Source organism: Trematomus bernacchii, unplaced genomic scaffold, assembly GCF_902827165.1.
Source record: "Trematomus bernacchii unplaced genomic scaffold, fTreBer1.1, whole genome shotgun sequence".
In the NCBI taxonomy this organism is placed as follows: Eukaryota; Metazoa; Chordata; class Actinopteri; order Perciformes; family Nototheniidae; genus Trematomus; species Trematomus bernacchii.
Genome location: NW_022987739.1, coordinates 17,516,065 through 17,539,429, shown reverse-complemented (window position 1 = coordinate 17,539,429; position 23,365 = coordinate 17,516,065). Strand labels below are relative to the sequence as shown.

The 23,365-nt window shown below is 40.9% G+C and overlaps 1 protein-coding gene across 1 annotated transcript; it reads left to right on the top strand.

Moving 5' to 3' along the window:
- Positions 1-11,826: 11,826 nt before the first annotated feature.
- On the top strand, positions 11,827-21,846 carry LOC117495148 (fibronectin type III domain-containing protein 7-like). Its single transcript, XM_034146263.1, has 14 exons — positions 11,827-12,024; positions 12,189-12,201; positions 12,362-12,622; positions 14,089-14,349; positions 15,125-15,388; positions 16,460-16,723; positions 17,401-17,655; positions 17,727-17,984; positions 18,304-18,558; positions 18,894-19,148; positions 19,636-19,896; positions 20,181-20,210; positions 20,692-20,728; positions 21,207-21,846. Exons 1-13 carry the CDS (start codon positions 11,980-11,982, stop codon positions 20,721-20,723), a joined length of 2,454 nt encoding a protein of 817 aa, XP_034002154.1. The 5' UTR covers positions 11,827-11,979; the 3' UTR covers positions 20,724-20,728; positions 21,207-21,846.
- The last annotated feature ends 1,519 nt before the right edge of the window (positions 21,847-23,365 follow it).

Here is a 23,365-nt window from a genome sequence, read left to right as displayed (position 1 = left end):
GATGCTCTCATTAGTCATGCACATCCAAATATTAATTATTTTTACATTTAATTATGAACATCTCTAAATTTGTCATAGCTTTGTATTCATTTCATTTCTGTTTGGCAACATCACTGACAGTAAAGGGTAGCCAGCAAAGACAACTTTTACTTTATTAAGATTATTATTGTTTGAATATTTTTTAATGCATTAGATTATATTTACTTAACTATTATTTGTTGTGAATAATCTTGGTTTTAAAATGTTTTAATCTAGTCAATTAATAAGTTCATTTAAGTCTCACTTTGCTGTCAATAAATATACGCCATGAGGGAGGATATGACATGCATGTCTATATATTGTTGGTCAATGGGACACATCTTGTTCTTGTATTGGATTACACCGAACACTCCTTTTGAATGTAGGGAGTTTATGTTGATTGGTTATGTTGGTATGTCTGGATCGCAAAATAAATACTAGAAAATGCATTTCCTGCTGAAAATAAGTCTGAATGCTGTAAACTGTGAACATTTGTTGCTGAATTTAGCTGAAAAAGCTGAATATTTAATTTGTTGAATGGTCTCTGTAGTTGCTTTTAGCTACAATGTATTTTATTTTATTTTGTAAAGCACTTTGAATTGCCGTGTGCTGAAAGGTGCTATATAAATAAACTTGCCTTGCCTTACAGAACTCCTTTTAAAAATTATTTCAACCATTGGTAACATATTTACTCAAAATAGCTCTTTCAGTAAACCCATTTTCTCCTATAAATTGAAATACTCACATGTTACAAACACCATATTTTCACACACTACAAAAAGAACATCTACATATATTCCCCGTTAAAATCCCATTTTTTCTTAGAACAACAGTAAAAACCAGCAGAGAGCATACTAACAGATCACAACAATGTAAATTGACTAAAGAGTAGGCCTATGTTTTCTTTCTATTATAATTATTAATATTATCACTTTTAGTGAACACTTATTCATATTATTTAAAGGCCCTGTCCATAATCCAGACATGCAAATTGTTTGAGTGTAAAAATGTGTTTTTCCCTATCTGTTTACACTCTAAAGATTCTTGAGTTTACTCATCTCCTGGTGCTGTTACACAATGTGTAAGATGGTGCCAATATGTTCCTGTTTTAATTTTAACCCGGAGTGCATGTGTAGTGCGTTCCACAACCTCCCAAGGTCCACTCCACACAGGCTCCAACGACTTCCTCTTGTGGATTTTTACTTTTACCCAATCACCTGTTCCAAAAGGAGTCTCTGGTGTTTTCTCAGCTGTTTGAACCTGTGTAGACAAAACCTGGAACATATTTGTCAGAGCCCTGACACATGCATCCGCTTCAATTTGACTGATGTTAAACACTGGTTCTCCTCTGTATTGCAAGGGGCTATATCTTGGTGGATTTTGCTGAGTGGGGAAATCTCTGGCCCAATGTCCCGTGAGTCCACATATAAAACACCCATTTTTCTCCTTACCTCTTCTTCTTGAACGATTGTTTCCTCTCCATTGTTCCCTCTGTTGACTCTGAATACAGTCTGCAGTTGAGCCTGGCTTTGAGAGTACTGTTATCTTGGAATCTGCCATATTTTATAAAATATTTTTATAAAATGATTAAGTTATCAAAAACGAATTGCTAATTCACTGAAGTACTTTTGTACTCTTGATAAAATGTGTTCTATGTGTAATGCTTTAAATATACAAACATGTGTTCAATGAAATAGTTCTACATTTGAACACAGTGTCGTGTGCGGTATACAATATGTCCAGCAGATGGAGCCAAACCTTAATTTACCATTAATCTCGCTTTCTTATGTGCCACACCCTGTTGGCCACCAGATGGCAGCACCTGACCAGGAATGAAATTCACTTCAGCCACAATACCTCTGACTTCCTTTTTTCACTCACATAAACTTTTTTCAAACTTTCTCATCTATTTTTCTGTTCTTTTACACCAAAACAACGTAAAAATCTTAGTATTTTAACAACCAAATGCTATATTTTCTGTTCAAAAGCCCTAAGTTGTCCCTGCCACCATTTTTAGGATAATAAAGTTCATATGAGACAATTAAGCTGTCGTCACTCACTTAACGTAATCACCCTTTTAAACCTATGCCGTCCCTGACAGGCTCTCCCAGAAAGTCTTCACTTACTATAAATATCTTACTTTAAATCCAATCACTTGCCCTATTCTTCGTTTTCCCCAAACCACAGCCTCCACAGTGGCGTAACAAGGTTGTGATTGGCCCCGGTGCAAATATTGTCTTGGGCCCCCCCCCCCCATCGCCCCAAACATAAGCGCACGCTGATGCACTCACACACGCACAGACATACACTCTCTTTTGTTCTTTCCAGTGGCGTCGCCTGGCCTGGGCATCCGGGGCTTTAGCCCCGAATGTTTTTTCTGTAGCCCCGGACAATTCTCCCTCAATAATATAATACATTAACCTGTTTCACGCCTTCCCCCCGGTACCGGGCGGATAAACGCGTCATTTGCAGGAAACAACGTCTAAGGAATCTTAATATTGAATAAAACTATGAATGTGTTATATCCATGTAACGGGAAGAAACTCAGCTAACTGATCTTTTTAATTTTTTTTTTCAAAAAAAACCCACAATGCTAGCACTCAGCCTCTGAATTAGCCTCGACGAAAAAACCTAACCTACAAAGGCACATAAACTCACTCAGAACTCCCTTATTACTTATCCTAGATGCACAACCAAAGACTCTTTTTTGGTGTCCTGGAGACACTGAATCTACCGGTGCCCACCTCAACACTCAGTGATAAACATTCGCGACGCTATCAACGAAAGCGTACATCATCACATGTGGAGCCAAGAAGCTAAACATGTAAATATGGCTTACCTTGGTCAAAAGTGGTCTTCAATGGCATTAAAACGATAAAAAAACGATGCTGCAGTTAATCCATAGGTTCATCCTATGTGTCTGTGCCTTCTTTGAAATTATTTCTGATAATCCATAAGCAATACAACTGCGTTTTAGTTTCCAAACTCCAGAAGGAGACATTCCTCCAGTTTAGTTTCGCTTTCCACACGCGAAGCGGCCACATTTTTTCTTTACAATGTATGTGTATGTGAGTCTCCTCCTTCGATTCTATTGGCTCTAACGGTCACAAGGGTATGTCAACCAACCAGATCGAGCAAGGGGGGCCAGAGATAGGTCAAATCCACCCAAATGACCTCAGATGGCCCAGTTTTTGGCTAAATCTCTCTAAAAAGGTCAAATTTCACTTGTTTTGCATCAATCTTGATACAGGGTACTTATTATATGTTGTACTTTGGATTCCTAAAGCTTTTAGTCTACTAACCCATCATCCAAGGGTAGTTTTCACTATCTGTAAAAAATAATTTTTGGACGGACACTATAATTTACAGTTTTTTACTATGTAAAATCTGAATTTTCTTTAAAATAAAAAACATTTATATTGATTCTGACACTTCTACATCCAACTCACAGGTTTATCATTACTTTGAGAAAAAAGATTATTAATTTAACCCTTTTAGAAGGGAAGATATGGTCATTTGTTCTGGGAATGTCATTTTCGAGCCTGAGACCTGAAAAACAGGCTCAGAGTGGAACAGGTTAACCGTGCTTTACGTGAACCTCATCATGACACAAGAGAGGACGGCAGCACTGTAATTTCCCGTGTTCAGTGAATGCAACAGAGGCATGACACCAGACCAATCAGAGAGTTGCATGGAAAAAACGTGTGCTTGTGTCATTCAAGCTCGGCTCTGTGTGTGTGTGTGGCAATAGCGCATTTAGTGTGATAGAGAGGGGGAGAGAGGGAGAGAGGGAGGGAGGTGCCAGCATGGACCGTGTTGTTAGCATCTGGTTAGCTAGCTGCACTAACGGACATAAGGAGCTGTTTGTTCCACAAGAAGCTGGAGGAGAGTCCTCTCCTCTCAGACTGAGAGACTCAGGTGAGCTAAAGGACTCTCTGAGTGTTTAGATAGTTAACTTTAGTCTAAGTTATCTCAGTGGGTCTCAAACGGTTTGGTCACAAATTATTCAAAAGATTATTTACCTTCATATGATCATTATAGTTATTAAAAAAAAGAGAATAAAGGAAAAACAGTTATGAAATACTATATGGCAGTAAAACAAGAATAGAGTTTAAAAAGGGAGTGATTAGTAAAATATCCATAAAGAAAAAGTACATCTGTTTACAGTTCTGCTTCATATGGGTGTTGAGAGAGGTATCCATAGATCTCTTCATTTTGCTCTCAAAGTGCACCAGATTGATGCATTTAACTTCAATATTTTAAAAAAAATCTTCCCGGGGGAGCATCCCCCCGGACCCCCCTAGAGGAGGTGAGCCCCCCACTCATAAAAAATACCACTTTACCCCTGCCTATATGCCGTGAGCTGATTATCGAGCCTTCATTGTAACAGTCGCGGGTGTACTGTGTGTGTGCGTGTGGGGAGTGTTGCAGTAAAAAATGCCACTGTAGTGCCGCCGCCACTGTGGGCTAAGCCCCGAATGTTTTCAGGTCCAGGCGACGCCCCTGGTTCTTTCTCTTTTGAGCGCCGCTCTTGTGCTTTGGTATGCTGTACATTATAAATGCAAGCTATTACATTTTTTATAATGCTGCCGTAACTACAGTACAGACATTTTTGAACATTTTAAAGTAAAATTGAGCAGAATTGCTAGAGACTAGATCTAGGGGGTACAACTCTAAAACACCCATATGAAAAAGATCGGTTTACATTTTAATAATCAAATAAGTATGTGAACATAACCAATAACCCATAACCAATAACCCATAGCCAATAACAAATAAATGTTAAATAAATATATATTATTTTTATTGTTATTTTTTTTTTGTTATTCATTCATATCTTATTTTACAATGCTAAGGACCGGCCCTGCATGAAAGGGAGCAAGGTCATTGGACAGACAAATTACTAATTAATTTAGGTTGCCTGGTTACTTTGAAGACTGCGTGAACCGGTCAATGCCATTGGGGCCCCTGGCCGGCTGTGGGCCCTGGTGCGTTGCACCGGCTGCACCGTCGATAGTTACGCCACTGCTCCACGCGGCGGTGGAGCCTTTCACAGCACCCCTGATGCTCTTATGGCGCGTTTCCACTACAGCGCGGAGCACGGTTTAATGGCGCATTTCCACTACACGGTCGGCCTCGGCCACACTCGGTACGGCTCAGTACGGCTCGGTACGGCTTGGCCGCGTTGGGCCTTAACAGGGCCGACTCACTTCATGCTGCGCTTCCATTACAGTTTAGGAACTGGGGTAGTTACTATAGTAACGCAGTGTAGGCGGAGCCGTGACGTCATCTTCAATGAGAAATCCAGAAACACAACACAGCCGTTAGCCGTTAGCACTCAGAGCTCACAGCTCCTTATATATGTTCAGAAACTCGACAAAAGTTAAACAAGTACACACCACAGACTGCCTGTGTCATGGTGAATACAGTCGCTGCTTTATTTATGTCTGTATAGGCCGTTGTTGTGAGTGTGGACGGTCGGGGCATATACTGCGTTAGCTTACCGCGGTTTAGACTTGGTTCTCTTTGGTTGGTGCACAGACTCAGATAGAGTCTCTTGGCAACACGATCCTCCAATCATCATTCGGCCGGCTGGCGAAGTCCCTCCCTACTCTGTCTCTATCATACGTAATTTGTTTTCTCTAACGTTTCTTCAGATATAGCGGAAAACCATAATGTTGCTTCCTAGCTTTGCGGGGGAGCGCGGCTCCCATACAAATTCAAGGCCGGTGCGATGTGCTGTTCTGACTACCTCTTTGTATTCTCTCAGTCTCTGCACCTGACCTGGCTACTTTCAATATTGCAAGCTAAACACTTTCTCATGTGACTTTTCCCTTCGTTCCTGTCCTCCCCATCAAAACTTGGGGGGGGGGGGGTGATTGAGTCTATTTATTCCAAAGTCACAGCCACATAAATGAGCACAATAAGCTTATAATGTAATAATAAGAATCAGTCTTTCTGATTGTAGCAGGATGAGAGTCCTAATCCCTTGGAAAGCATATTCTCCTCTTTTGGCTCTTGTGAGCATATCACCACCAGGGGGCACCCTATAAAAGGGCAGAGGTTTCTAGCTGGCTGTCTCTTGTTTGTTGGTACACAGACCCGCCCCAGTGTTTGCTTCCGCCACCGGTGCAGGTATGTTGCAGTTGCATTGCTCGCTTCAGGAAAGTAGTGATGGCGAGATGAAGCCTTATGAAGCTTTGAAGCTTTCCAGCCAATTGGTTCGCAAAAGGGTTCATCTCATGAGGCTTCATCATGGGCTTCATTTGAACACAAACCCCCCTGTTGGTCAAAGTGTGTAAAACAGGCAGATTGGACATCTCAACAGCTCTATCTCATACCGAGTTCCCAATGAGTAAACCCTTAGAATAACTCTAAACAACGAACATTAAATCATATGTTCATGTTAACAATATTGTTTTTATTCCAGTTGAATGATTGTGATTGAAAAGCCTAAGGAGGCTGGTAAACATTGCAAAGAGGGATTTGTATTCCTTAATAATATTCATAAACGTAACCATGTTGTAGCCTGAGAAAGGCTAAACCATATCAAAGAATACATTTATTAACTACATTATCTCATTTAGCTGTAGCTTTTATAAACAACAAAAAATACATATTGTTCAGTCGTTGAACCAGGGACCCTGCGGTCGTGAGTCAACTGCTTTCCAGCTGAGCCACAGCACACACGCTGAATCTCCCTGAAAACACTGCACCATATTTATTCCTGTATTTATTCATTTATTTATTCATGTTTATATTCCTACATTTATTTATGCTTGTATCTATTTATACTTATGACATGTTCCGACCTCTATATAAGTGAGGGTCTGAGCTCTTTTAATTCCATCGTGTCACCAGCGGGCCCGGGTACAGGAGGGGTAATATGGTTCTTATTATACATCGACGATGGGTATTATGAGCGTTGTGGTTCAACGGTTCAACCGATCTGAATCGCTTCCTGAAGCAGTCACGTGGTATCGACAGGCAGCAAGGCTTCGTTTGTCATCGATGACGTCACTGGCCCAAAACGATACAAGCCTCGATACATGCTTCACAAAAAGCTTCGGGGATTACTCGACACACGCTCCGAAGCCTCGGCGCAATACGTAACATCACTACAGGAAAGGTTCTGCAATTTGCCAGCGTATTGATACTTAGCCCTGCTTTGCCTCACCTAGTGGTGGATCCTCCGGGTGCAGCCTGTCAACGCAGCCATAGAAAGCATGAAGCTCTCTCCTCTCTGCGTCATCGATAGGAAGGCCTGATCGGTATGTGCGCCGTACGGCGATCTATTTAGTCAATCCACATCATTACTTTTATTGATATTAACGCTGTATTTGTATTTATTCATAAACTTAGGGCCAATCCAATGATTAAGGGACATCTGCTGTTTTGCTTCACCGGAGAAAGTGTATTTATCGGCACAACTGCTGTTGATCCTGCCTAAATGTTTGGGCTGCTGCTACTGTGTTGCTGCTTCTGATTGCTGCTTCTGGCCAGCTTTGCGTCGCCTACTGCGGAGGCTCGCTCACCAGTTAAAGTGCTGCTTTAACTGCACGCCTTCCTGCTGCCTTGCTTTGGCCGACACTCGAAGTGTGGAAGTCATTGAACTCTGGGGCTAACTCCCCCCTATAACTTGTCCTTACTTTGGCCAACTTGATTTAAATTAGTTTGTTTATTTTATTCTAGTTAATTGTTTTTATTTTGTTTAACTGAACCTTTTCTCTGGTGATTTGTTTTATTCTTAAATGTTTACACAAGTTATCTGTTTATGAGAACATATTTGCTATTGTGTTTGTTTATTACTTTGATTGACTTATTTAGCCCCCATTAACTGCATTTCCCTCTTTGTTTCCCTACTTAGTTACTGAGAGCTGAAGGTGGTGGTGCTGGTGTCCAAGGTGGTGGTTTTCCTCTCTTCTTTTGTGTGTGATGTGCTCCCCCGGGATTTGATTTCCTGCACGTATGACTGGGGTGATTTAAGTTTGGTTTGTTTGGGGATCCTTCCACTCACTCGTCGACCCTATCCCCCCACTGGTAAGCCTCAGCCCCTAATTCATTTTGTTTCCCTTTGTGCTACAGCCCTGTGTGACTGTTTTAAACTGCATTTTAAACTATTGACTTGTGCTAAATAAAATTGTATATTTTTGATAAATTGAAACCACGTCTCCGGCTCCATTAGTATTCGAACCTATGTGTCCTCTGAAAAAGTGTTAATATTTCCTTGGGTGAAACTCCCAAGGTGGCGTTGTCGGAATTGTGAATGGTGTAATCAAACCAACTTGAACAAATACATTCACCTATCCTCCCCTCTGCGGCTACTGCCACAAACTGGCGTTGTCGGCAGTTTGTGAATGGTGTAATCAAACCAACTTGAACAAATACATTCACTTATCCTCCCCTCTGCGGCTACTGCCACATAATGTTATATAAAAATAGCCTCCACAGTCTCCTAATGAAAATGTCTGCCACTTTAAGACCTGTAGGTTGCCAAAATTAGACACATACCATTCTAATCACTTAATAACAACCTCAAAAGGGAAAGCTGATTGGCTTGATAATCCAGCTTTGACACAGCTGCTAAGAAACTACATCGTAGCTCAGTTTTTCTCGAGAAAATAAACACTCATTACATTGTGTGATGTAAATCTCTGTCAAAAATGTATAAAGCATGCTGTAATATTTATGAAAGAAAATGTTATGAAAGTGCATTTGTGTTTTAGGTATAAGTCCTAAAACACAAATGCATGACCATTATGATACGACATGGAAAGATAACACTTCAAAAGGATGACTGAACCATTTGCTTCAATTGGACCAGAGCTGCTAAAAAAAAGTCATTTGTAACAAATGAAATCAAACCATATGTAAATAGTATTGATTTATACAGCAACTAAACCCTCAACGCTTTTGTTTTGGGGTTGGCAATCATTTTTTAAATCTAGATTAAAAGCTAGCTACATTTGTTTATATACCCTTACCTATGTCTAGGTAACAGATTGTTCGCCTTATTCTGAAAGAAAGAGGTGAAATGTGCTAACGTGACGGCCATCTTGGTGTTGGTGACGTGTGCGAGACCAGAGATGTAGTTCATTGAGCGTTTCACACAAATAAATGTGTTACTTTACAGTTTTACGACACATTTTAATTTTTTTGACTTGCAAAATTATCTTTTAAATTGACAAACATCATATGTGTAATTCGTGGCACAATTGACATCAATACATAATTTTTCCGAAATAAGGGCTGCAGTCGAATAGTCCAAACATCAGCTCCTAAATTCTAACCCTATCGTCTATTCCTTGACCTCTGAGTGAAACGTCACGGGGTTAGGGATAGTGGATAGGAGAATTCAAAAGGATTTAGGAGAAGAGACTGCAGTGCTTTGAGAATCCGACTGCACTTTCACTATCCAACGTGTTTATGATGCGCCAGCGGACGTCATAAATGTGTGTCTGCTGCTGTGGGGAAACTATGGAAACTACAGTTTTCTATACAGCGGACTACAACATTAATACAAATGATCCCAATTCGTATGATTGTATGAACTATGAAAAGGTCTTAAAATCAATACAAATGTATTTATTATAAACGTTAGTCCTCAACATCTATCAATTTGATAATTTCAGTAAAAACTAACGTTCATATTTCTCTTTTTGATTATAATACTGATGAACGTTCAAAACAAAGCACTTTGGCAAGTTACCACATACGTTTTAAAAAGCTTAATAAGCACCGTAACTTTCATGATATAATTTCTCGGTCATAATCGGTTGTTTCCGTGAATGGCTGAATGTTGTGTGACGGCAAATGCTGCGGCTGCAAGGCATTGTGGGGCAGCATTTTCTCCTCTCCTTTCGGCTAGGGAGGTCCAGTGGTTCCTAAGCTAAAGGAGGTTATAAAGGAAGTTTGAAACCTCCTTTCCTTTCATTTCGGCCCAATCCCAAACCACTCCCTCGACCCTACCCCTCCGTGACGGAGTGAACTCCGTCTGTAGCCACACTCGCAGCTCAACGAGGCTCCCTCCTGTCAGATGGAAGGAGTAAATACAGCGGCAAGCTTTTGGACGGCCTCCCCTCTCTCCGGCAGAAACAGGAAATGCCGTAACTGTATGTAACAACGGTTTCAAATCAGCATCTCTTAGACAAAAAATGTAAATTAATAACTCAAATATAACTCCAAACATCTTTAATTGTGTTACTTTTTTGTAAAGCTCTTTTAGTTTTAAACCTGATGTTTATAAGCTTCTTAGTTTTTGCAACAGTCTGTAAATATACACAACTTTATAATAAAATGCACACATTTACCTTTTTCTAGACTAACCACAGGTACGATCCTAAGTTAAAAAAATATGAGGTTATCATGAGGTTGTTAACATCGCAGTTTATCAGTGGATGTTTGCTGGAACTACTTTTTAACAGCGTGTTTCCTGACGGACACACACAGCGTGACTCCGGTCAGGTAGAGACCGGTCTCAAGTCAGCACCGCTGCAGACTCGCTGTTTGAGGGCTTGATAGCCCACTCCCGCTCCACACTCGTTGGTTTGGAACAGCACTTAATGTGGCGGACCCTCCGCGCGAACGGAGGGGTAGTGTGTAGGGGTAGGGTGTAGGGGGCGGTTTGGGATTGGGCCTTCGAGAATTCGAACGGCACTTATCATGGCTGCCACTGAGGGACTTCCGGGTCATTTCACTCCGTTAGGAAGGTTCCTAAGCTAAATGGACTATTCGACCGCAACCACGAGCCTCATCCCAATACCCCTCCTCGACTCCTCTCTTGCCCTCCTCCGGGACTTGACCCGGAAATCGATCAAGACACGCCATTTTGAAGGACGTCCCAATAGCTGAAATGCACACGGAGGAGTCGAGGAGGGGTGAGGGAGGAGGGGTGCGGGAGGAGACCAAAGGGAGGATACACGAGAGCAGACTACGCGGAAGTGTTTTCACTACTCGCATATAAAAGCCCCGCCCCCACCTTCACAGCTGGTCGATTTCAACACAGGAAAACGGAGAACTGGAAGAATGAGTGGAAAAGCGTCACATAAATGTATAAGTGCTCACAGCTCCGTCGGAATTATTATGTGCAATTCATTTCTTAAGGTTATACTAACAATTTAAGTCATGTTTAATGATCTTGAACGTCACTAAAACATAGCTATTAAGAAAGCTATTTCATAAATGGCTAGATCTTGATAAATAACAATTATTTGTATTGTTTTTGTTAAGATATTCAGGAGTTAAATTATTTAAAATTCACAGTCCTGAATGTGGGTTTGTGGTGAATGTGGGGATCTACAGGACACATTTTCAGAGTAAAGGCTTTCACATTACTATAATTATATTTATATTTAAATGTAGGCTACATTTGAAACCAAAACGGAACACAAAAGCAGGACCAACCATCATACATTGAATTCCTTGACTAACAAGAGAAAGATTCATTTATTTAAATAAATATTTAACAACAAATGGGCCGGTTCTAAAGGGTTATTCAGTTCAGCCCGATGAGAGGGGATACAGCTGTGCACATGTCATCATTAACAGACGTCGTTTAAGAGTGACGTTTGAGTGAACGAGGACGTCCCAATTAATACCTGAGGACTCCTCTGTCCTCGTGTCTCCTCGTGTCTCTCGCTCGCATCTCACGGAGGCGGAGCTAAGACGCAAGGAAGGGACGCGAGTGAGGGAAAGGAGGAGTCGAGGAGGGGTATTGAGATGAGGCTACGGTCCCATGGAGGTCCACCGGAAGGGGAGGGACTTCGCCTCTCTATTACGCTGCTTCACTGTGACTGGTCAATTGCTTCAGTGGGAGGGACCAAATGCAGCTATTTATACCAGCACAGACACCAGGTATGTTTAGAAAAAGGTGAAACCTTGAAGAGTGAAGCATTTAAATCCAACAGAAGCTGCATAGTGTGAGGAGAGAAGTCATTTTTTTACATTTTACTTCAAGAAAAGATGAAGTGGCCAGCGATTTTTGTCTTGCTGAGCATATGCTCACAGGTAAAGTAACGGACTAAAATGTGTTATAGTAATTTTGCTTATTTCATTTCAGGCTCAGAAATCCTGTTTTTAAAAAGGAGTGATACAATGTTACAGTCAAGTAGTAGGAACTTGAATTTCATATAAAACCATAACCGTTTTTATGTTCTTATCTACATTTGCAGGCTGCAGCACAACGTATGTATTTTATATTTTACCATAACTACACTGCAGATGGTATTATCATTTTCATATGAGAATGAAAGGGCACAAAATATTGATGGTATATGTATCTGTAAATGAATCAATTTCTCAGGGTGTAAAAAAGTAGGCTACTATAAAGATGCTCTCTCATCAGATATCGAAGTATCCGTGTTCTCTGCAACATCGAAGAGCGCGATTCTCAGATGGACCAGGGTCCACGGAGCCAGCTCATACAAGGTCATCGCCGCCCCCAAGAACTCCCCAGGCAGCCCCGTTGGTTATGCCTTGTTTGGTCCAAACACTGTGATGGGCACCATCAACTCTCTGTCCCCAAACATCATGTATACATTTACAGTTGCAGCTCTGGATAATGCTCAAGGGATACTAAACATTGGAACTATCGATTCTTCCTCAGGTGAGGTAACCTTGTGATGTTAAAGCACTTAACTGAGCGTTTTCTTGTTTCATCGCAACAAAAAAACGTTCTGGTGCATGTGTTTTAGTTAGTACAGTAGGCCTACCGTTTTATTCTGTGATATTCGGGCAAACTAATTATGCATATAAAAAAAGTATTGGGACACTCCTTAATCATTGAATACAGGTGTTTCATTCAGTCCCATGCCACAGGTGTATCAAATCAAGCACCTAGCCCTGCAGTCTGCCTTTACAAACATTTGTGAAAGAATGGGTCGTTCTAAAGCACTTTGAGCACCAGGAAAAGCGCTTTATAAATGTAATTTAATAGAGCTCACTGAATTCGAACGTGGTACTGTAATATGCCACCGTTGCAACAAGTCAGCTCGTGAAATGTCTTCTTTCGTAGATATTCCACGATCAACTGTAAGTGCTATTATTGCAAAGTCTAAGCGTTTAGGAACCACAGCCACTCACGTAAAGACCACGTAAAGTTACAGAGCGAGGTCTCCGAGTGCTGAGGCGCAGAGTGCTTAAAAGTCGCCAAAGCTCTGCTGACTCAATAACTGCGGAGTTCCAAACCAGCTCTGGCATTAATATCAGCACCCAACGGTGCTGCCACTGGACCAGTGGAGTGACGAAACACGCTTCTCTATCAGGCAGTCTGATGGACGAGTCTGGGTTTGGCGAATGCCAGGAGAACGTTACCTGCCGGACTGCATTGTGCCAACTGTAAAGTTTGAGGGATAATGCTATGGGGTTGTTTTTATGGGGATTCTTAATGTTTCATCTTACCAAGTCATTTTGGACAATTCTATGCTTCCAACTTTGTGGAAACAGTTAGGGGAAGGCCCTTTTCTGTTCCAGCATGACTGTGCACAAAGCATGGTCCATAAAGGCCTGGTTGGATGAGTTTGGTGTGGAAGAATTTGACTGGCCCGCACAGAGCCCTGACTTGAACACCTTTGGGATGAACTAGAACAGAGATTCTCCAAAATCTTGTAGAAAGCCTTTCCAGAAATTAATATAGCTGCGAAGGGGGGGACCAACTTCATATTAATGCCCAAGAATTTGGAATGGGATGTCATAAAAGCTCCTGTAGGTGGCCCAATACTTTTGTCTATATAGTGTATGTGTATACACATTACAGTCAGAATGTTTTTTAAACATTTGTTATCTGAATAACTAATGTAACGTGTACATTTAAACACTTACATGGTACTTTGATGATGAGCAGAGGAGCACAGAAGAGTCACTGTTAGTGCCTCATGATTTAAATAAGCCTTTCTTTAAGCAAATCGTTTTATTTTATTACATTCAGCATTCAAATTGACGTACTGTTGCAGACACAAAATAGTTTGCCCTGAAATCTGTGGGTAAAAAGATGGATTGCATTGCCAACTATTGCTGAGAAGGTGGAGGAAGGTGGAGTATCTCGTCAAACTGTATTTCTTGTGAATCTTTTAGCTCCTGAGGTGATGGATCCCCTCCGGACAGTGAAGTCGAAGGACAGCAAGACTTTTATGGTGTCTTTCAGCTTGAAGACCGGGGTGACATCTTACATCATACGATTGCAGAATCCCAACCGCTTCATCAGAGAAAACATTGTGTTCTCCTCCCCCGCTGAGATTGAGTCCCTCGAACCGTACACAGAGTACTCACTCAGCATCATGTCTGTGAACAGTGGAGGCCAGAGCCAGCCATCTTCCTCTGTGACTGCAAAGACAGGTACTGTTGTAGTGTTTGTGTCCATAATTCAAGATTGAGAAACAAAACCTCAAAAATGTATTCAGTGGGTAAACAAATAACACCCAAGGGCTGGATTATCTGTAGCAATGAGTCACATATTCAGGAAGAAACGATATGTGCTGTTCTTCTCAGTCTCCATACCCTGTAGAAGTCACTTGATCTCCTTCATTGTCATTGTTTTTGTTTGCCGTTTGCCATTATTCACCTCTGATTTAATTTCGCTTCCTTGAATGTAGGTTTCTTTATATGTAAGATTGAGAATAACTACACTATAGGTGGATTTATTTATACATCCACCATTTTTCGAAATGATAACGGACGCTTTCCACTCGCATGTTTGAAACTAAAAACAACTTTTTTACATCTAAATTTAAACATGTGAGATTGATTGCTCACTTATTCAGAAACAACATGAAAACTATGATTTTCATTTTTTAGTATGTGCATAAAATGCTGTGAAGGGGCTGTACTTGGGTGCAGCCCACATTCTGACATCACTGCTTGGATGACTACTGACAATAAAAAAAAAGAAGAAAAATTTGATTCACAAAAAAGTAAGGGCTTGACTAGGACTTAACTGCTGTAAAACATACCAGAAACATGACTCAAGATATGTATTCCCTTAAGACTTGGCTTCAAAAGCATACATCTTAAATGACTAAGTAAGCAACAATCAAAGTCAAGAGAAACATATTTACTGAAAGTACAGTCGCCCTAATCGCTTCATAATGTTAAACTTTGTCCCCCTCCACAGTGTTGCCCCCTCCTCAGCTCTCCGCCTCCTCTCCCAGCAACGACAGCATCACTGTGTCCTGGGCTCCTGTTGCCAACGCTGTCCAGTACAGCCTGTCTCTGTACAAGTTTGGCTGGAACACCACCATCATCAAGCACAACACTTCCAACACCAATTGGATCGTCTCCGGCCTGGATATTGGCTCAGTCTACGTCATAAAGGGTTTCGCCTGGGACCCCGAGGGCCGCCAGGGAGAGGACAGTATGTACATCAACCAGATGACAAGTAAGCGTGCACCGAGACTCTTTTCTGTGTGTGTATATGGAAATACCCATGATTGCTCCTATAAGTATATAGAGTCCATGTGCCTTTTTTATTTGATCATGTAAGAAATATTATACGTGTAGTGATAAGAGAAAATATTAACTAGGCTTGCAATTTTAAATAAACACACAGAGAACTTCATGTTATATTGGGTTTTTATTAGTATTACATATTAGTTGTTAGACGCTTTTATCCAAAGCGACTTACATACTCAATACTGTGGGCAATCCCCACAGGAGCAATTTGGGGTGAAGTGTCTTGCCCAGGGACACAACGACATGCTGACTGCAGTGGGGTTTGAACCTGTGACCCCCTGATCCGAATACCAACGCTCTATCCACTGCACCACACGCCTCCTCCACACAAAAAAAGTTTTTGCTTTTCAGAAACATTTAACCTCTTCACAGTCTGATATATATATATATATGTATGTATGTATGTATGTATGTATGTATGTATATATATGGAACCTAAAACATATATCTTCAAATGATTATCATGGGATGTAGCCGATATAAGCTACAAAAAACATAACTGAAGTTGTTTGAAATAGTATTAAAACCCTTTGTTTCATAAAGGAAACTAGTCCATTTAAGAAAAAGGTCTATATTTGAACTTGGGCGACTCCTAGTGGTGGTATTAAAAAAAAAGACACATAGGTAGCACTGGTCTTCTCTGGAGTGTCTTATTCGTCCACAAAGACTTATGCCATCACAAGAATACAAAAACTGTACAATAGAACTAGTTATAAAGCCATGTTCAAATAAGTGTTGACATGTAAACAGTCATTTGATGCTGAAATAGTGGGTCTCTGTGTTGGTTTGAACTATATAAAATATTTTCAACCTCAGGCTGTGACATCTATATCTAAGAACGGCAGCCATCTGATGAATACAGTATTATTAGTAATAACATTTTCCTCACGAAACATTACTGGTAAGATTAATTTAGAAACTATTATACTACTCTACTCCTCTTAGTGTGTTTTTATGTGTACTTTTATTTAATGCAACATTGGGCATGTTTTCACAGGACCTCCTGTGCCATCTATTGCCAATTTCTCCATGGTGATAAATAACGGTTTGGCCGGTATCTCAGTGTCCTGGGAACGGGATGAGGGAGTCTTTGGGTCCTTCCAGTACCATGTGATGAGCGACCAGAACCTCACCTGTAACTCCACATCCAGCTCCTGCACCCTGTCTCCAGTGGGCTGCGGAGAGGTACACACCGTCCGGGTCAGCACCTCCGACGAGGCCGGGCCCAGCGACCCATCCGGCCCCGTGGTGTTCATCACCTGTGAGTATTAGAGACTACATTTAGTTCCGATCACACTTGTGAACTATCTGTTTGTAATAGGGCACCGTAGACATATAATGAGCAAGCCATAATAATGCAAGGAGTATTGGATTAATCACAAGACACTGTATTAGGTATAAGTGTTGGTTGGTTGGAAGTTATTTAGTTCATTACATCTTATTTAGCATCACTTTTATCCAAAGTTACTTAGACTTCGATGCCATAAATATGACTACAGGATCAATTTGAACCACTGATCCTTCCATTAATGGATTATCAAAATTGATTAATTTTAAAGTTGACAAGAAATCTATTAATCTTTGCATATTTATGATCTGTTTACGAGACAGCTATAAGATGATTCAATCTCCACATTCTCTTCAAACATAAAATACATAAAAAGCTTTTTCTTCCCATCAGAAGAATTCTTAATTTTCTCATCAATTTAATAGATAAATCTAATATAAAATAAAACCGATACTTTGAACATATACTTCGCTACAAGAGTTAGGATTACATTTAGTTGTTTAATGAGAAAAACATTATGTTATACGTAGAATTCTAGCATTAACACATTAGTGCTAGATATGGATAAAAAGAAGATGGCGGCATTAGTTTGCTCTGAAAACCTCTGTCATTAAAATATGACTAAACTCCCTGCTGTCCTGTCCGGTCAGTCCCCTGCCCCCCACAGTCTCTGGCTGTTGTGGAGTCGACAGAAGGAAGCTGCACGCTGACCTGGGACGCGGTGACTTACGTCGACAGCTACACAGCCTTCATCAAGAGAGGAGACGGTGCAGAGGAGAGCTGCAACACCACCAGCAGGAACTGCACCTACAACTGCACATGTGGCCACACATACCTGATGTCTGTGATGGCCTTCAACCAGGCTGGCAGCAGTCCTGAAGGACAGGTTCTCAACTACACCACCTGTAAGTAGCCACTGAGGGACAGATTTGAATTCATGATTTTCTGTGTATCACACCCCCTGTGTGTCTTTCAGTGCCCTGTTGTCCAGAGGGTGTATCCGTCTCCGCCGTGAGCACTGACACGTTTGAGATCACGTGGACGGCCTCTCGGGGGGCAGAGCTGTACCAGACTCGAGCTGCAGACAGTTCAGAGGTCATCCTGTGTAACGACACGGCTCCGGTGTGCGCCCTCTCTGACCTCAGCTGCGACAGTTCCTACAGCGTGGTGGTGACACCCTGCAACGACATCAACGGATGCAACCGGGCATGCAAAGCTCACACACAAATCACAGGTATGAAACGTGTGCCCACATGTATCCAGCAAATATCCAGTTACATTTTTAAGTTGTAACGTTTTCCACTTTATTTCATTTTCAGATTTCCCATTAAACAGCAGTAAAACATCAGTTAAAAGTTTTGAATGACTTCAAATGCTTGATATCTAATATTATTAACTAGACTGGTCATCAGAGAGCTATACAGTATCTTTTAAAACTACACATAGGCCTACAGCCACTTCATTAATTTCACATCCATTCCTCATGTACTGTATGTGGAGTAGTCTCAAAGGTTTGATCATACTCTCAATTCCTCTTCTCCTCCACCCGTCAGCTCCATGCATGCCGATGAATCTGATGTTGACTCGGAGAAACTCCTCCTGCTTCAGTGTCAGCTGGACTGCAAACAACAGGCTTGCTAATTACACCGTGACAGCGTCGGGAGATGACGGCACACGCACCTGCAACACCGACGGAAACAGCTGCGACATCACTGACCTTCCTTGTGGCTCTAACTTTGAAGTCAGCGTCATAGCAACCAGCCCCGCAGGCTTGGGTTTACCCAGCTACTCTGAATTTTCGGAAACAGGTGAGTGGTCAAAAGTTGATTGAACCATTTTAATATAAAGCACAGGCAGGAATTAAAAACAACAATATAATAGCATGCTAGTGACGTGTAGCGCCACCTACAGCCTCAAGAACACCTTCAGGGTTCCTCAGCATGGAATACCAATACGAACACAGATATATTTGTAATAAAAACTGATTTCTTAGTTAATATCAAGCTGTCTTTTGCTCTTTTCTGCTGTAACAAATGTAAATTTCCCCTCTGTGGGACGAATATAGGTATTCTGATTCTGATTTTGATACAGATGGTAGTTTTGTGTTCCAACCCTAAACCACATTTATCATCCTCTTCTACAGGACCGTGCTGCCCGGTGGATCTGACAGTGGATCAGGTGACGCAGGCAATGAGCAATGTGTCATGGTCTCCCGCTAAAGGGGCGCATACATTCATCACTTCCCTAACATCAACGCGTGGTCACGCCCGCTGCCACACCATGGACCCCCACTGCCTCATGGGATGCATCACCTGTGGGACCAACTACACAGTCACCATGGAGGCGATCAGCCACAACGGGCGCCAGTCAAACTGCTCCTATGAGGGCTTCTCGTCCAGTAAGTGATTGGGATTTCTACCAATGAAAAGAAAATACTTTGCAATTGTAGTTTATCTACCAGAAAGCACTGACATGACACTTTTATCATTAAAAAAAAAAAAGAAGCGATGCATATCCAAGACGATTGTTTATGGTATGTATCTATATAAAAATAGGAATCTGTTAATAATTTTCAATAAAATTGGATTTGAAACACTTTTTATATTTATTTGTACAAAAGGGGTTCTCAACTTTTTGTAGTTCTTTTTAAGATTACAAAAAATGTTTGAGGCCAAGCCTCCAAACCAAAAAGTAAAAACATAACATTACAAAAATAGTTAAAAAAAATGTATCTGCTATAAAAAAAACTAGAAATAGTTTTGAAAGCCTACTTCTATTAATCTAACCATTTAGCATTATCTTCGTGGCCCAATAGATGGCGCTCTGACACCCACACAAAAGAGCCACTGCAGAAACCTCACTTCCTCTCTCTCTCTCTCCCTCAGGTGCCTGCTGTCCATCAGGCGTCCGGCTCTATGGGATGGCCCACAGCTCTCTGCGGGTGCACTGGCGCGGTGCTGGCAGCAGCCACAGCTACGTCACAGAGCTGGTGGGCAGCAGGAACAACTACACCTGCACCACCTCCCCCGGGGAGAGCAGCTGTGATGTTCCCAACATCCAGTGTGGGGATGTCTACACTGTGGTGGTGGCTCCGCTCACACCAGAGGGCAGCAAAGTCCTCTTCTGCGCCCAGAGGATCTACTCGGGTAGGATTGTGACATCTCTCTCAGTTGTTTATGATGATAAATAATATAGGAATTTAGTTTGGAGCTAATGTGTCCTTTTGTTTGTTATATTAAAAGTTAACCCTCTGTTTATGCTCTTAACAGAAAAGTTTTAGCACTAGTGCTTTTCTGTATTCGGGAGCACAACAGTAGTAAAGACGATTCAAGCACCACAGGACAAAAAAGGTGGCATAGCTGAATCATTAAAAAAATGATTGACAACATTTTGACTGAATTTCAATTTTTTTTTTCCCCTGCCCTCTCAGTCTCTTGCGCAGGCAGCAACCTTGGTACAGGTGAGTGTTATAATATGCAAAAATATATTTATAACTCTATTGTAAAGGTGGGGTAGGTAAGTTTGAGAAACCGGCTCGAGATACACTTTGTTATATTCCATGGAATGCTCTTAACATCCCGATAGCAATGAATATCTTAAGTGCTTTGACAAAAAATCCATAACAAAATGTCATCTGTGGAAGCCGTAGTACTGTAAAAAGCACGACCAATCATTTTAGCCGGCCCGGCTAAAATAACTGGATGGCCTACCTGCCTGTCAGCCTTCCATCTGTGCACAAACTTATCTCGTGCCCTCATTGGTCATGTGCGCGTTCGTGTGTGTTGGAGGAGGGGCTCTGTAAGGAAGTGGCAGATTTTTTCCGGTTGTGTATTTTCAAATTCTAGCGCACTTGAGCTGGTTTCTCCAAAATGACCTACCCCACCTTTAAGAAGTTAAATTATTTTTATTTTTCTCTAATGTCATTTCAACCTGTTCTGCAGTGATATACAGAGGAAAGAGAACCGTGGACTAGATATGGTAAGTAAAAATACGACAATTATACAGAAATATATTGCGTCTCACCTGTAGTGGAAGCTGTACATAGCAGCAACTGCTATAGTGGTTGAATAAGAAGCAAGCAGAAAGTTATGTGAAGCCAGTGAGCTTGCCTCTTTGAGACCAGCTTTTAAACTTCACAATATAATTAACAATATGTGACGAAGCAAGCTAAAAGATGACCTTTTATGAAAACACCAATATTAAAGCAACACAGGCACGACATGAAATTTGAACAGAAACAAAACTCTGATATTGATATCTCTTACAGTAAGACATAATCAAGTATATTGTACATGTTCAGCTATAATGATGATTCCCTCTGCTGGTCACAATAAAACATTATTTTGATCAAAATCTGAAAACTTTGACTTGACACTCTCCTGTTATAAGATGTAACGATTTACTTGATGAATATACATTTCTTCAAACTGTATGTGACTGAATCTCTTCTCCACAGACGCAATACCTCCATCTTCCGTTTTCTCCTCTTCCTCCTTCATCAGTCCCGCACCACTGCAATAAAGCTAACTCGTGGATGAATAGAAGAACGACTTGCCTGCACTGCACAACATGCCTGTGTGTTGTCCAGTGGTGATAGTGAAATCATTTTAATAATACATTTTTAATGTCTGTATCACTGATAAAAAAAAATACCCCTCTATTCCGTAAACTATCTTGATCAAGCACTCTAAGAGAGTGCATATTTTTGCTGCTCATAATAATTATCATGAGGCAAAATTCACAATGTGGACATGAAAAATGTTAAAAGTACCTCATGAACAAATCACCATATTGACAAAAAGATCAATTGGCAAAAGAGTAACAGTGCCCAAGCAGACCTTGAAGAATATTTTACCCCTTCATTTTCTGAATAATTGATTGGATGGTTGGCCAAAAAGTAAATAATAATTGTAGGACCGGCCCCAAGTAGGAAGCCTCCTGAGGATGAGTGGCGGACGGTGATCTGTGTCACCTCATGTGTTCTCAGGATGAATTCAACTGTTTGTGATATGTGTCTCTGTTGTGAAAACCTGATTCATAGATCAGTAAATAAATAATTCCGAGCATCATTTCTGTGATGTGTGGTTTATTTTGCCCATAGATTTGTGCTTCAAAATCTTGTTTTTATGCTGTTTGGTGCCAAATTGTGGCAGACCATAACTAGTGTACCTACTCCAATACTTTTAACTTCCCTCGGTTTGTTTGATAACTTTTGAATATACATTTAACTACAAGGTATTATTTATATTTAATAAGATCAGCTTCAGATCTATCCATCAGATTCAATTATAATGCAATATATATTATACCGAAACGGGCCTTTATATAATGAGGTCTTTTACTTATCTTGTTTGTTAGTAGTGTTCACATTTACTTTCTATCTTTCTTACCTAAAAGAATAGTGAACAAAATTGTTACCCGGCCACACTTTGGACATTTTCTTTTCCTGCTACAAAGAAAGTTGTCCGGCAGGAAGTCCTTTTGTGTCGTGTATGTGTGCTTTTGGCAAGTTTTCATAACTGGTCTAAATGCTCAGACACCTTGGTGAAAATTAATCCTAGTTGTAAAACTGAAACTAAGCACATTTGCTTCAGTGTGTTGTTCTGACCCCCAGGGCAATTTACTAACATTAGTCCTTATTTAATTGTAGAATATTTAAAATCATCAATTTAAAGGTCACTTATTATGCAAAATCCACTTCATGTCTTGTATACATAAACATGTGTCCCCTCTGTGTAAAAAGATTCTGAAAGTTTCAGGAAAAAATATTTGCTAACTTTTTGTCCTGATCCATTTATATAAAAACCTGTCTGAAAATGAGATCAGATTCTGGCCACTTTATGATGTCATAACGATTTTTTGGGTTGTGTAAAATAACCAACCAAGGTACCCCCCCCCCCCCCCCCCACCTACCTTATATGAATCTCCTAGAGCACCATTGTGTTTTTAACCAAATATCTCAGAGGGGCGTGGGGAGTGTCACCTTATTTTCATCTAAAGTAACAGACAGAGAATCAGCACTTTTGAAACAGGGCTGAAACAGAGGGGTGTATAGGATGCTTCAATGCATGATCAGTTTGGTATTTCGAGCCAAACACTTCAGAGACATGTTTTGTATATATCTGAGACCTATATTATATTGATGAAAAACAGTATAATAGAGGACCTTTAAGAGAGTTGCAACTCCAGAGTTAATGATGCCTTTCTATTGGTCAGTAGAGAGAAGTCACTCCTCACAGTGAAAATATGGCTGAATATCTAAGTGTCTTTTAAAACACACCCAGCCACCCGCTTCACAGGGCAGCCTTCCGAGAAACATGTATCGCTTGGCCTCCTTTTCACTACACAGGTTTCAGTTGGCTTAAGTCCCCGAAAACAAAAGGAATGAGTCTTGTATTATCCCCAGTGCAGCTCGAACAATGTAGATTATCAATATTGATACTGTGTTGGCTCTCAGAGGGGAATAGTTGCCATTCAGAGCTCAAACATAGAACATGACTCAGCCAAAGTATGGCATTTCTTTGAGACACAAATCGGAAGGTCTTTTTGCAGTCTACGTAACACCCCACTCAATCAAAAAAAAAAGAGAGATTATTTAAGGTTTCTTGCCATGAC